This window comes from Leptonotus elevatus, chromosome 3 (assembly GCF_054856555.1).
Source record: "Leptonotus elevatus isolate MCC_2025b chromosome 3, RoL_Lele_1.0, whole genome shotgun sequence".
Classification (NCBI taxonomy): Eukaryota; Metazoa; Chordata; class Actinopteri; order Syngnathiformes; family Syngnathidae; genus Leptonotus; species Leptonotus elevatus.
The window spans coordinates 12,498,860-12,511,745 of record NC_141241.1 but is presented as its reverse complement, the minus strand read 5'-3'; the positions used below and the strand labels follow the sequence as shown (position 1 = coordinate 12,511,745).

Sequence of the window (12,886 nt, the reverse complement as noted above, 5' to 3'; positions counted from 1 at the left end):
CACTGCAGGTAGCATCTGATAAGTTGAAGATCACATCAGAAGTTGTGATCAATACAAGTGATTGGCTCTGCCGTGTGTGTGTATGTGTAGCTGATCGTCAAACCCCGGGGGCTGTGTCTGGAATTTTGATCAGTGAATTGATTGTGCGAATGCTGATCATGTATTGATTGACAACTATGTCTGTTGTTAGTGGGAGAATTCTGTGTCTGATGAGTAACAAGAAACAAATGCATAACCGGGATCACTTGTAAAAGTTTTGTTCAATAAGCCAGTGTACTGTCCAGATTTGAAGGGGAAGTCAACCCCCCAATCTTTTTCACAATAATATGTTCTATGCAGCCCCACTAGTCACTAATATGGCATTCTGGTTAATATTGCATTGGTGGAATGTGAGTTAAGCAGCAAAATCCATCTCAGGGCGTGGCCATTTTGCCACTTGCTGTCAACTGAAGATGACATCAATGTTGCTCAGGTCTCAAGTTACAACCAATCACAGCGCAGCTTCAGAAAACAGGTGAGCTGTGATTGGCCGTTGCCTAAGCCCTGAGCAACATTGATGTCATCTTTAGTCGACAGCAAGTGGCAAAATAGCAGCCCATTAAGATGGATAAAAACGGCTGGATTTTGCTTCATAACTCATATTCCACAAATGTAATATTAATCAGAATGTCATGTTTAGACTAGTGAGGTCACGTATAACATATTATTGTCAAGAAATGTTTAAGGTTGACTTACACTTCAAATAAATGCATCATGACATAAAGATCTGCTTCTTTAGCAGAGAACATGTCTTGCACATCATGGCCATAGTAGCTACTCAAAGAAGTATATGAGAACAGCACTTGTTGTTAATACTGGTAATCAAGTTTGTCATAATTCTATCAGGTATGAAACCGAAAAGAGTAAGAGTACAAAATGATGTGATTGTCAAAACAAAATGCATACGAATCACAAAAACCATGCGTTGCTGCTGGTATCGGCTGTCAACAGTTCCTATAACATGAAATACAAAAAAGCCACTTAGCGATGCAGCGGATGACTGAAACACGGAGTTTGGAAGACAGAGACAGAATTAAAGCTTATACCTTGCATCATCCCAGTAACAATAGGCAGAGTGCTTTACAGAGGAAGCCATAATCCCATTTCCACACGCTAAAGAAATCCTCAGCCAAAGCCCCAGGCTGCACAACCACACACTGTTCGAACACACTTAGATCCCATAACGCTCTCGCACTCTCATTCAGTTTTTGACACACACAACCACCTCAGCACGCACGCTCATAGTTGGACAATGTACTCGAGCCAAACGCAGCAAAGCCTCCCTCAAATGCAAACGCGCACACACACAGGCGTGCACATGCATAGGCTCACGTTTGCAGTTTGTCGGAATACACACAGTAAAGCTTCTAAACACACACACTTCGACAAAGCTAGACATGGCAGGGCTTCTGTCAACACTTAGACGATATCCTTTTTCTAAGAGTTGTAGTCAAACTAGACAACTTTGTTGGACACTAAAACACCCGAGCTCTCTTTGGACTAACATCATTGCCCGTGTGTGTTTTAGTCTTTCATGTTCAAGCCAGCATTGTCACGTTTGGAGGCTTGTGTGTTGAGATGTGTTCACTTCTGGGTTTGATGGTGCCTCTTGTGTAGAGTCCAGTCATTTTCTCGCACGCCCTTTCTTCTCTGCATCAGTCAGCACCACACTTCATCACATTTTCTCATATGTGACTAATTCCTACCAGTTTCTTATGGCTAAATCTTATTTTGAGGTTTAGAGCTGTTTGAAGTGTTTGTTGGCTTTATGGAGCTTATGATGGTCAACTATCACACTTGTGAGGTATAAAGCCCAAAGGCAAATATCTTCGCGCATTTCTTAATCAGTTAAGCAATCGACCAGTTGTTGAGTTACATCCCTTGAAACTTAAATCTGGCAGACATTTTACACAATTCCATCCTTCAATTTTGCATAGGACCCATTTTATGTTATAGCATGAATGTGCATGTGTGGATTAATTGATGCTGAATGTCCAAGAAGCCAAATGTTAGAATACAAGTACATAGCATTTTTGCATATAGAGTAAGAACTGTGCGATAAGCACTATGTTTCTCAGTAATTAATGAGTTTCCGGTGAATGCCAAATGCTTTACATCTTGCCAGGCTAATGCAAAGGCTTTTAAAGTCCTGCTACTCTTTAGTGGCACTGAATGCAGACTGTGATTGATCTTTGTCAGCCTTGGATCATGAACCAAGCTTATATGAGTAGCATATGGGCAGCTTCACTTAGCTGTTATCAAGAAACCGATAAGATAATCTACTAAATACTGTGAGATCCTCTCACTCTGCGACTTCAGTGCAAACCCATTAACACCTTACCGGAGTTCTTTTCATCTCTCCAGGGTCCAATCAGTTCAGGGGGCGGATGCAGGACTTCAGATTTTATCCCGCCACTTTGACCAACAGGTGAGGTGGATAGACACACGTGTCAATGGAGGCTTTTGTGAATGAATCAAATAAGACTGCCTGATGCTTGGAATTGAAAGATACCGAGTATTTGTGAATGCTGAATAGTTGAAGGAAAAAAGGACAAGTCTAATCCTTGTATTTTAAAATCTATACTGCTTCCAAGGGATTTTCCTTCGAAATTCAATACAAGGCAATTAGTGTTACTTTTGGCAGTCATGCAGACAAGTAAGGACTTAAACAAGACAAATGATGGCTATTGTGTGCTTTGTGTTTTGTCAAACACCAATTAACAAGTGTTTAAGGATTTCATTTTAAACATGAAGACTGAAATTTGTGTTCATCCTTGAATTAAAATGTATTGTGCTAAACGTTAAGTGGCTGTTTCAGTCAAAAATAAGTGTAATTTAATCATTTTAATCATGCGATTATTCTACCTTATCAAAGACTTCCATTGCTTTGTTTAGCTCTACTTTTTTTATTTAACAGGGAAATAGTGGAGATTTATTCAGGTGTCCTGCCACAGCTCCATTCCCAGTCTGAGTGTCGCTGTCCTCCCACTCACCCCAGAGTGCACCCCTTAGTAGAACGGTAAACTCATAATTTGTTTTTCTAATTCATTTTATTACTATCGTGAGCATTAAACAGTAGCTGAACATTTAAATGCTTTTATACATTGACATTGAATTTCCATTCTGTTTTGATTTCTCATACCTAAATGTTGATTACTACTATGCCATTTTGTTTTGTTTAACTGTGAACAGATATTGCATCCCCAATGCTGTTGAGGATATCACCAACGACCGAGTCCTAAGACTAAACCTCAATGCGCATCCACTCGCTTATGTCAATGATCAGGACATGGGCACCATATGGCGCTCAAAACTCATGACCACACAGGAATTGGACGAAGGGTTCACTATTACCGTGGATCTGGCAAATGGACAGTACCAGGTAACTCAGTGCTTACTTCATGTACCCTCATTATTTTCATCTCTTTATACACGCTTCATTTTAACACCAATTGTTTAAGTTTCTCCTTTGCAATGTGTTTTTGGTGGTACAATGTTGTTGCTGTTTTTTAATTCCCACTCTCCGTTTCAGGTATTCTATGTCTTAGTTCAGTTTGGTGGCCCATTGCCTGAGTCACTTTTGATCCAAAGGCGAAGACTCCCTGATCAACAGAACAGAACCAACAGAGAGCAGCCCTGGTTGGACTGGCAGTATGTGGCTAAAGACTGCAGTGTATTTGAGATGCGGAACAACGGGCCGCTGCTGACACCTGACTCAGTTAACTGTCTTCAACTGCCCAGGTAACCCACAACACGTGTTTGAATTCTAAATTAAAAAGTTGTAGTTCAAAGATAACATCTAGTTCTACACAAAAAGATTTTAAAACATTTTATAATCACTAAGATTATATTTGAGACCATAAAGCTTTAATAAAAGAAGTAATAATTGAATCTTAAACATTAAATTCCAAAAGAGCACATTTTAAAATCCGACTTGTACATCAATGCAAAGTGAACGTCTAGAACAGAGGTGGGCAATCTCGGTCCTCGAGGGCCGGATTCCTGCAGGTTTTGGAGGTTTCTCACTTCCAACACAAGATGATTCCAATCAACAGGATCATTATCAGGCTTATGCAGAGCTTGCTGATGAGCTGATCATATATCAGCTGTGTTGGAGAAGGGTAACATGCAGGACTCCGGCCCTCGATGCCCACCTCTGGTCTAGAAGTACACTTTATTCTGACTAGATATTTATCTGCCTACAGTTGCCTTTGGCAGATTACTTTTTCCAGGCCCTCCTTTGATACCAGATACACCAAACTTGGAACACAGTCTCACACACTCGCACACACACTGTGTCTCACAGGCTACATTTTGGCAGATCTGCTGGTATCAAGGCCCGAGTTGGCACAAGATAGAATGGCTAGGGTTACCTACCTGCGTGAGATCAGAGATTATGTAGTCATTGCTCATTTTTTGCTTGACTGACAGATGATATCACATAAAACTGTGCCTGGCACACTCGCAAGCATCAGTTAATTTGGCATGAGAGCAGTTGTACCTCGCGTTGGCATCAAAATAAAACACTTTCTGACCTTTGCGGCTGATAATCATATCAATAAGGGAAAGCTTTGTTTGATCCTGGAAGATTTGCGTTGCTTATCTTGTGAGATTTATTTAATCCTGCAGGAGACTTTGTGCCCTGTGAGTTCAGTCGAGTGTTTGTAAAGATGAATGCAAGCACATTCTTTTAAGTGTTTTCTGATCATCATGACATGCTCTGCTCCAGGGCATCCCTTTTTACGTCTTGTTTGCATGTAAAGATAAAAATGTATTGTTTTATAGATAGCAGATGAAGAGTTCACCTGAAGCAGAAGGACGTGTTTTATAAAGTTTAGTATTTATAGTTGACAGCTTTCAGTGTGTTTTTGGCAATTATGGCATTTTTAAATACATTCCAGTGAAATGCACTACTCCGGCGGGAACATCACGATCAGCCTGCTGAGCCCAGAGCCAAATATGAGGCCAGGCTATAATGACTTCTACAAAACACCCGCCCTTCAGAAGATGGTCCATGCCACACAGGTGCGGATACATCTAAGAGGACAATACCACACCAGAGCAGCCGGGGTGGACCAACAACACAGACACTATTCCATCAAAGAAATCACTATCAGTGGCAGGTGGGTTACATATATTGAATCAAAATATTTGCGGGGGATGCCAACTGAGCCTTGCCACCAAAAGGGGGGGAAAAGAAGTAGTTAAATATTTAGAATCGTCTTTATAGATAGTTTAAAACGTAAATGCACAACAATAGTCCTCAAACACTTAATATAATTTCAAACTTATCTTAAAAAAATACTCTTCAAAATTAAATGCTTTATAGATTATTTGAGTTTGAAAAGATGTATCATTTTAACATATGACCTGAAACGTGGTGGTTCCTTTGGTTACATTTTTGAGTGTGGTGTGAATGTACTGAATGATAATTCTCAATTATCAATCATTATACTGTAGTATCCTTCCTGATCTTGTATGTGAGGAACTTCAGTAAATTTGATATGGTAGTATTTTTCAACAGCTTTATGAACACATTTGGGCATTAGAAAGAATAGCCATCCAATGCTGAGTTTAATAAGAGCTTTGAGAGTTACTTTAAATACATTTTTCTATTAGACAGACAGCATCCATTTTTATGACTGGTAATTATAGGATTATACAGGAGGCAATCATTTCTTACTGTCCTTCTATTCCTACTTAGCTATTTTAATTAGTAGCTTGTTACTTTTTAGTAAGTAGCATTTCGTCTTTGCGTCTTCTTAATGCCCCCCATTCCATTTTCATCAACCGTGGAAGTGGTCATTTTGTGAGAAAGTTTAGGGGGAAAAAATCCTAATGGAAAACAATATTATGTAAATTCGGGATGTATATATACACACAGTAGATAGTGCAATAGTGTTCTGCAAGGAAGCTAATGTGAAAGTGGTACATGCATTTTTATGACATTTCCTGGTCATAGAAAAACCATTGAGTGATAGTTGACCATAGATGCTTTATTAGTAAAAAAAAAAAAAAGCAGCATTCAACTGTTTTAAATAATTTGCCTCTCTTCCTATCTATTGTCTAACAACTGTCGCCTGCTTGTTTTCTTGTAATTTAAAGTTGGAATTCTAATATGTGTATTTTTGCTGTTTATGTAGTCATAATCATGTCATTCACAGAGAAAAAATTAAGCCATTAATTTTAGGTGCAGACAAGTATGAGGCTGTAGATTTTGTGTAATAAAATAACAATCCCAAATGCTGTACATCTCAGGGGCAGTCAGTCGGCTGCATCATAACAATGCCACTTTCTGCAAACACTTGTTAATTATGAATGGAAAAGCCCCTGTGTGCTAATGTGCATCACATTTCATTAATCCAACCACTGGAGAACAAAAAAATGGCACAGAAAGAGCAGGAGGTGAAAGGATACACAGAAAAACGAATAAAAGAAAGAAAATCATCTGAATGTCTGAATGAATAATTAAAGGGCTGTCTCGTATGGCTGTACGTGTGTGAAAGAGAGCGAGATGGTTGTCTGCTGCATGTTATGTTGCTCTGATCATTTCCACCATGACATTTATAAATGTTGAATGGGAGCTTCCTAATGGCCCTTCTATCATTCCATGAACGTACTGGTCAAAGCCTAAACTTTGAAGCAGGAAAAGCGTCTCATCTATTTGCTTGGTTATTACTGTAAGAATTGTTATTGTTTGTGCAATGTTGTACAGTATAGTACCCATCTCATATTTCTTGCACTTTCTGCCATGGAACCAGATGTGAGTGTCATGGCCATGCGGATCACTGCGATACCAGTATGTCCCCCTACCGCTGCCTGTGTCTGCCTGCAAGCCACACTGAGGGAAACAATGTGAGTAGCAAACATTTTAATTCTAAAATAGGAAATGTTTGACAAAGTGAATGCAGTCACAGTCGGTACACTGTGTATAACAACAAATACAGCATCTCTTTATTATTAGACGCTTAGGATGGCAAGAAAAGCTTAGAGGCTTGTCAGGCCTTTGAAGCACTGGGGGAAACCCTGTTGTTGTATTAGTGTGACTCAGTTTAGCGAATCCATGTACAGTACATATAATGATAATTGCCATTAGTGCTAAGTGATATGAATCTGTGTGCTGTTTTTTCATATCAGAACCGTAACTGGCTTCACAATGATATTTTTCATCACTCACAGGGTTGCGTCATAGATGTTTTAGGTCAAAAATACAATAGGCCAACGCGCAATGACAGACTCATTTAAATTATTTTCAGATGTTCAGAGCATTTGTAAGTGAGTAAGTTGTCATGATTCAGTAGTTACAAATTGTGCACCCACATCTTTCACCTAATCTTGCCAACTGAACAAAGCAAACACTGTAGGCTCTCTTCATAGACCTGCTGGTTGATTGTCTGGCACTTTGGTAAGAACAATGCTCCTCACATTGAAGAATGCCATCAACATGACTTTAGACCTCAACTACCAGCTTGGTCTCTTCGGCCTGGCAACATCCGAGTCTTCTACTGATGGCTCTGGCGTTGGGTCTCCGGGTTGTACACCAAGATCCATGACTTGTACGCCCATTTTGGGATGTCTGACGTCAACGTCCGAATCTCTTTTGGTTTCATCATTATCGACTCTGATCATTGCTTGGTGACCCAAACACAGGATTTGCATTGAATATAAAATAATGTGGATTTTTTTTTTAAATGACTGCAGAGAGCTGAGTTCAAATGTACCATATATACTCCAGAGTGATTACATTGAAGGGGAAATCTGGCAATTTGGGTTTGTAATCCATCTTTTGTGACTTAAGTCCTACTCCTGGAACTTTTCTGACACACCCTATAGTTCAGAGGTGCCCAAGTCCGGTCCTTGAGAACCACTATCCAGCCTGTTTTCCATGTCTCCTTCAACGCAGCTGAATCCAATGATCAGCTCATCAGCAAGCTTTGCAGAAACCTGATAACGACCTTGATAATAAGCCAGGTGTGTTGGTGGAGAGAAACGTGGAAACAGGCTGGATAGGGGCTCTCGAGGACTGGACTTGGGCACCCTTCTCTGGTCAGCAGCAGGGTTATTATAGTGTTGGAATTTTCATTATAGTTAGTTTTTATTTCGTTTTGAGTTTTGTTTTTTAAATTTAGTTAGTTTTAATTAGTTTACAGGGTGGTTCTGTTAGTTTTTAGGTATTTAAAAAAAAAAAGAAGCTTAGTTTTCATTATTTTCAGTATTAGTTTTCATAAAAAAAAGAAAATTGTATTACTTGTGCGCAATATTTAATAAACGCCATGGTAAAATGAAAAAAGTAACGCATTTTGTACCTAACATTGCATTTCGGCTGAGTTAAATGGAAAAGCAGGCGAGCCGAGCCATTGAAGCCAAAAGTCAGGCAGGCAAATTTGTCGCCTCGGAGCGTCATCATCTGAAGGTGCTTTTTGATTGACTGCTGTTAGATGACATCACTTCTGTGTGACACACTTTCAAACGTCCTTATTCCAGTTAATATTGAAATAAATATACTTAAAATCACATTAAAAATCATCCCCAAAGGCTTATGTATTAAAGTAATTACCAAAGACGAAAACTAAGGACATTTTCGCAATAATCATAGTTAGTTTTAGTTAGTTTAGTAAACATAAAAATAGTTAACAAATTTGTTTTTTGAATTTTAGATTTAGTTTTTTAACTCTGCAGTAAAAAAAAAAAAAAAAGTTCTGTACGCCTGCACCGCCTCACCTGAGCAATGCCTGCCTTGTGTGTTGGTTGGCTTTTGATGCTAACCAAACGTCAAACCTTGCTTTTATCCTTCAAACCTTGCCATATTGTGACTGCAGACAAAAATGTAATTTGTCACATAAGGCGCACACTTAATAAGACATTGTCAATTACGTTTTGTCATCCTGACTAATACGCATGAAAAATCTCTGCTTCTATTTCTCTTTTCCACCCTTGTTATCTCTTTTACCACCACCATCCGTTGTCGACTGCTCTGTCTCTCCTGGGTCTCAGTTGAAATAATGTCTTAAATCGACTAGAACAATGACATTCCCTCAGCATGCATCTCTAATCAGATGTCTTTCTCTCAGTTTTTCTTTTGCTCTATTTCACTGCACTTTTTCTTCAGCACTCCTCAATTCACATTGCCTCTTTGTATGCATTTTATTCATTTTAATCCGTCTTTTTGCCGTCCCAGGTGTGAATTTGTTTGGGTCATAATCAAGAAATGTCCTTCAATGAATTGTTAACATTGTTTATTTTTGCAGACATTTATTCTTAAATTCTTAACATACTGTATCTATTAATGGCAGAAGATACTAGATCGGTTTTTTTGGTAAGATTAAGAAGACAAAAAAATGCCCATTGATTAATAATCATGACCATCCTAGAGTCTTTCTGATTTCTACCTAAAATTCTGCAATTTAGATCTGCTTTATTGTACCATGTACATTTCTTTCACTGGAGGTTTTGGTGAAAGACTCTAGCGTTCAAACATACACACACACAGGTCTGTCTGTATGCGTGCATGCGTGCGTGCGTGTCCCTGTGCATGTTTCTCCCAAAGCCTCTGCGCGTCATCCCTCACAGTGAATATTCAAGACCTTTCTTCTACCTCCGTAATAAAAGGCTGTGGGGAATATTAGCGTTTAATATTGCATGTGTTCTGTTGACTTGAATTGGCCCCGCACTATGACGGATGTTCAACTAATCTGCAGAATTTCCACAGTGACATTAAAGTGACAGAAATGCTCAGACATGTGTCAAGATGATCAACGGGGGCCTCGGAAGACATACACTTATAACTCGCAGAAGCTCAAACACACTCAAACATGCACCCCCTTCTTCCTCACTGTGTCTTTTGATGCTTTCTTATGAGCACTCTGAGTCACACTTAATCTGTCATTCTGTCCCTCCGCATCTGATGGATTCAGTCACATCTGAAAACTATATCATGTATTGTATTTCATATCGCGCCATACCATACTATGCTGTGGGCTTGATTAACCAAGATGCCAAATAGGGAGTGCTTGAATTGCATGTTCACTCCGATTACACACACTGTTGGCAACAGGTGTAAACGTGTTGGGGAGGGCGCCATTTTTAAAAGCCACGTTTTGCACCTTATGCAGATCTGATTGATGCTTTTCACTATGAACATTTTCAGAGAGCACCACAAGAGCAAAAGTATAGGTGTTAGTAAACTAATATGGCTGTATTAACATGGCTGACATTTCTATGTGTTGTGTTTAGTTTAACTTGCCACTTTTCTGTATGCGTTTGCATCTATGTGTGATGGATATTGATAGGCAGTGACGTTAAGAAGGGCTGCCCAGCATCTCTGCTGTAAACATCTGCTTCAACAGCAGATTTGCACCTAGGCAGGGGTTCACCGGGTTAACTTTAGATACACACAAGATGAGCGTGTGCACACAAACACACACGCACATACACACACACTCTTGGGGCACGACCTTTCCAGTGGGAGCGTGAAATTGGTCATGGCTTTTAGGATAAGATGAGTTGCCCCAGCAGATTATCGCACACCGATGCTGCGCCTGCACATGCTCCTGCGTGCATACACACACAAACACACACACACACACGCACATGGACAGTTGCTTGTGACAGGCCATCTAAATGTCCACACATCCATTAGAGCAGGCTTCTCACTCAGCAGGTTTTTACGGAACATTCACAGGGAAAATACGATTTACTGTATATTTTCCTTTCCTACATTTTGGCTTAACTGTAATCTTTTATCTGCATGAAATGAACTTTTCAAATAAGTTGATATGTAACATAAAAATAAGGTTTTCTAAAATTGATTTTAGCCAACATTTATGCAGCAGATGGTATATTGCTATCCAGCTTTGTAGTCAACACAACCTTAGAATCAATGACCTCTTCTGCATTAGATACATCTGCTTGGTCTAAAGACATCCAATAAGATTAGATTAGATAATCCTTTATTGATCCCCAGGAGGGGAATTATGTGTAGTGGGTAAAGCAGGATGCAGATAGTTTGCAAAACAAATTAGAATAAAAGTGTGTAATAAAAAACTGTTGTATAGCATGAGCTGCATGAGCTGTTAAAAATAAGGCGCTTATTGACGTGCATCTAATGGTTTTCTTCCTCTTATATAGTTAAATATGTTAACCAAACATATATAATAAACCACAAGTATGACACATTGCAGTTCTATTTCACTATAAACTCCAACCTCAGTAATAAGATAATGCCCCTGTGGCATTATAATCAAAACAACTGTTGTTGTACATTCAATAGAGAAGGTTTTGTTTTTGCCTCCATTCCACTGATGATAAAAAAAAAGAACCAACGTCCTTATTGTATGTGACTCAACCAATTAATTAGAACAGTTACATTTTTCAAGTGTACATTATGAAGTCATATAATTTATCAATAGTCATAACTTCATATAGATATTTTTTTAAACAATAAAATAGAATAAGGTATTTCTGTAATATTGTCCATTTTCAATCAGTCATGTAAGAATGTGTAATTTTGCAAAGATATAGTAAAATCTGAACCTCAGGTTATTTGTAGACACATTACATTGGGCTGTCTTAAGACAAATGAGAATCGATACCATACAAACTTAAAATTGTGGTACTTCTTTGTCACCTATACTGTTTGCAGAAAACAGAGCGCCATCAAAATCTTTTGATATGAAGAAGAGAATAAACGTGCACTTTTAACTCCCAAACACCAATCCCTCGACTAATTAGCAGGCTGCGAGAGAGGGAGGGTAATGCAACATTGAATAAAAAGAAAGGGGGGGAAAAATCCTCCTCGCTTTTCATTTGCTATGGTAATATTTCCTGCTCACATACTCCATGTAGCTATGAGAACAAGTTGTTGGGGGACGCCAGAGATGAGGGGGAAGTCTGCACTAAGGAAAGAGGTGGGAAAATGAGCAAAAAGACTTGAGAAAGGCGGGTGGGAAGATGGGTGTACTCAGGTTGAGGAGACGAAAGGGGCATGATAAGGAAAGGATGTATATGGGAGAGTCTTGTAAACTGGCTTCATCTTGCTCTTGAACTCCTTCCCAGTGGATGACACCGAGAAAAGAAAGCTACAACGAGAGCTGTCTATTCAAAGTGCAGAGAGGAAAGTACTTGGATTCACTTTGATGCAGTTTTAGGACATTGAGATGGCCAAGTTGAATAGATTTGGGCATGAATAAAACAGTGGCAGATTGTGTTGTGACGACTGCACAGACAGGAGCAAGCGGGAAGACCTGCAGGAGTTCCTAGTGTCTGCATAGGAGGGTCTTGAAAGGCTTTGTCTACCGCGTTGTTGTATCCTTTTGCGCTTAGTCTCCAGAGAATATCCTGCTGCCTTATATGATTTTGTTAATAATCACCCCCAAGGGAACAACCATCTGAACAAAAAATACAGACATGCAAACAGCTTGTTTCTTCTTACATGCTTCATGTGACATGAATGAATTAATTGCGACAGAAACAACAAAAATATTTATTTAATACAGTGTATGGAGTTTGTCTCCCCATTTTAACACCTTTTGTTTTACAAGATTTTGGACCATCTCTGTGGAATTTCCCTCCATTTATCTGGTCGCCATCATTAATGTTGGGCCAAAGAGAGGGCCTAGCTCGCAGTCTCTGTTTTTTTTAAGGTCTTCTCTCTTACCAAACTGATCCAATCTCGCCTCACTCCCCCAACACATGAATACAACTGTCCAAAATGTATTAAAGGGATTACATCACGGTATTTTAAGCCCTTCCGCAGTAAACTATAGGCATAAAATGATTAAATCTTACCTTTGACACATGGCGATTTTTTGATGGTTCTTTTTTTAAAGCGGAAGTAAAACACCCGGTT

General features: G+C 39.2%; 1 protein-coding gene across 1 annotated transcript in view; it reads left to right on the top strand.

Annotated features, from left to right (window-relative positions):
* ush2a (Usher syndrome 2A (autosomal recessive, mild)) overlaps window positions 1-12,886 on the top strand; it is a 166,524-nt gene that overhangs the window by 13,891 nt on the left and 139,747 nt on the right. The window contains 6 exon segments of the mRNA XM_086071618.1: window positions 2,404-2,467; window positions 2,957-3,058; window positions 3,232-3,421; window positions 3,572-3,780; window positions 4,941-5,162; window positions 6,801-6,894. Coding sequence (XP_085927744.1) covers window positions 2,404-2,467; window positions 2,957-3,058; window positions 3,232-3,421; window positions 3,572-3,780; window positions 4,941-5,162; window positions 6,801-6,894 — 881 coding nt within the window.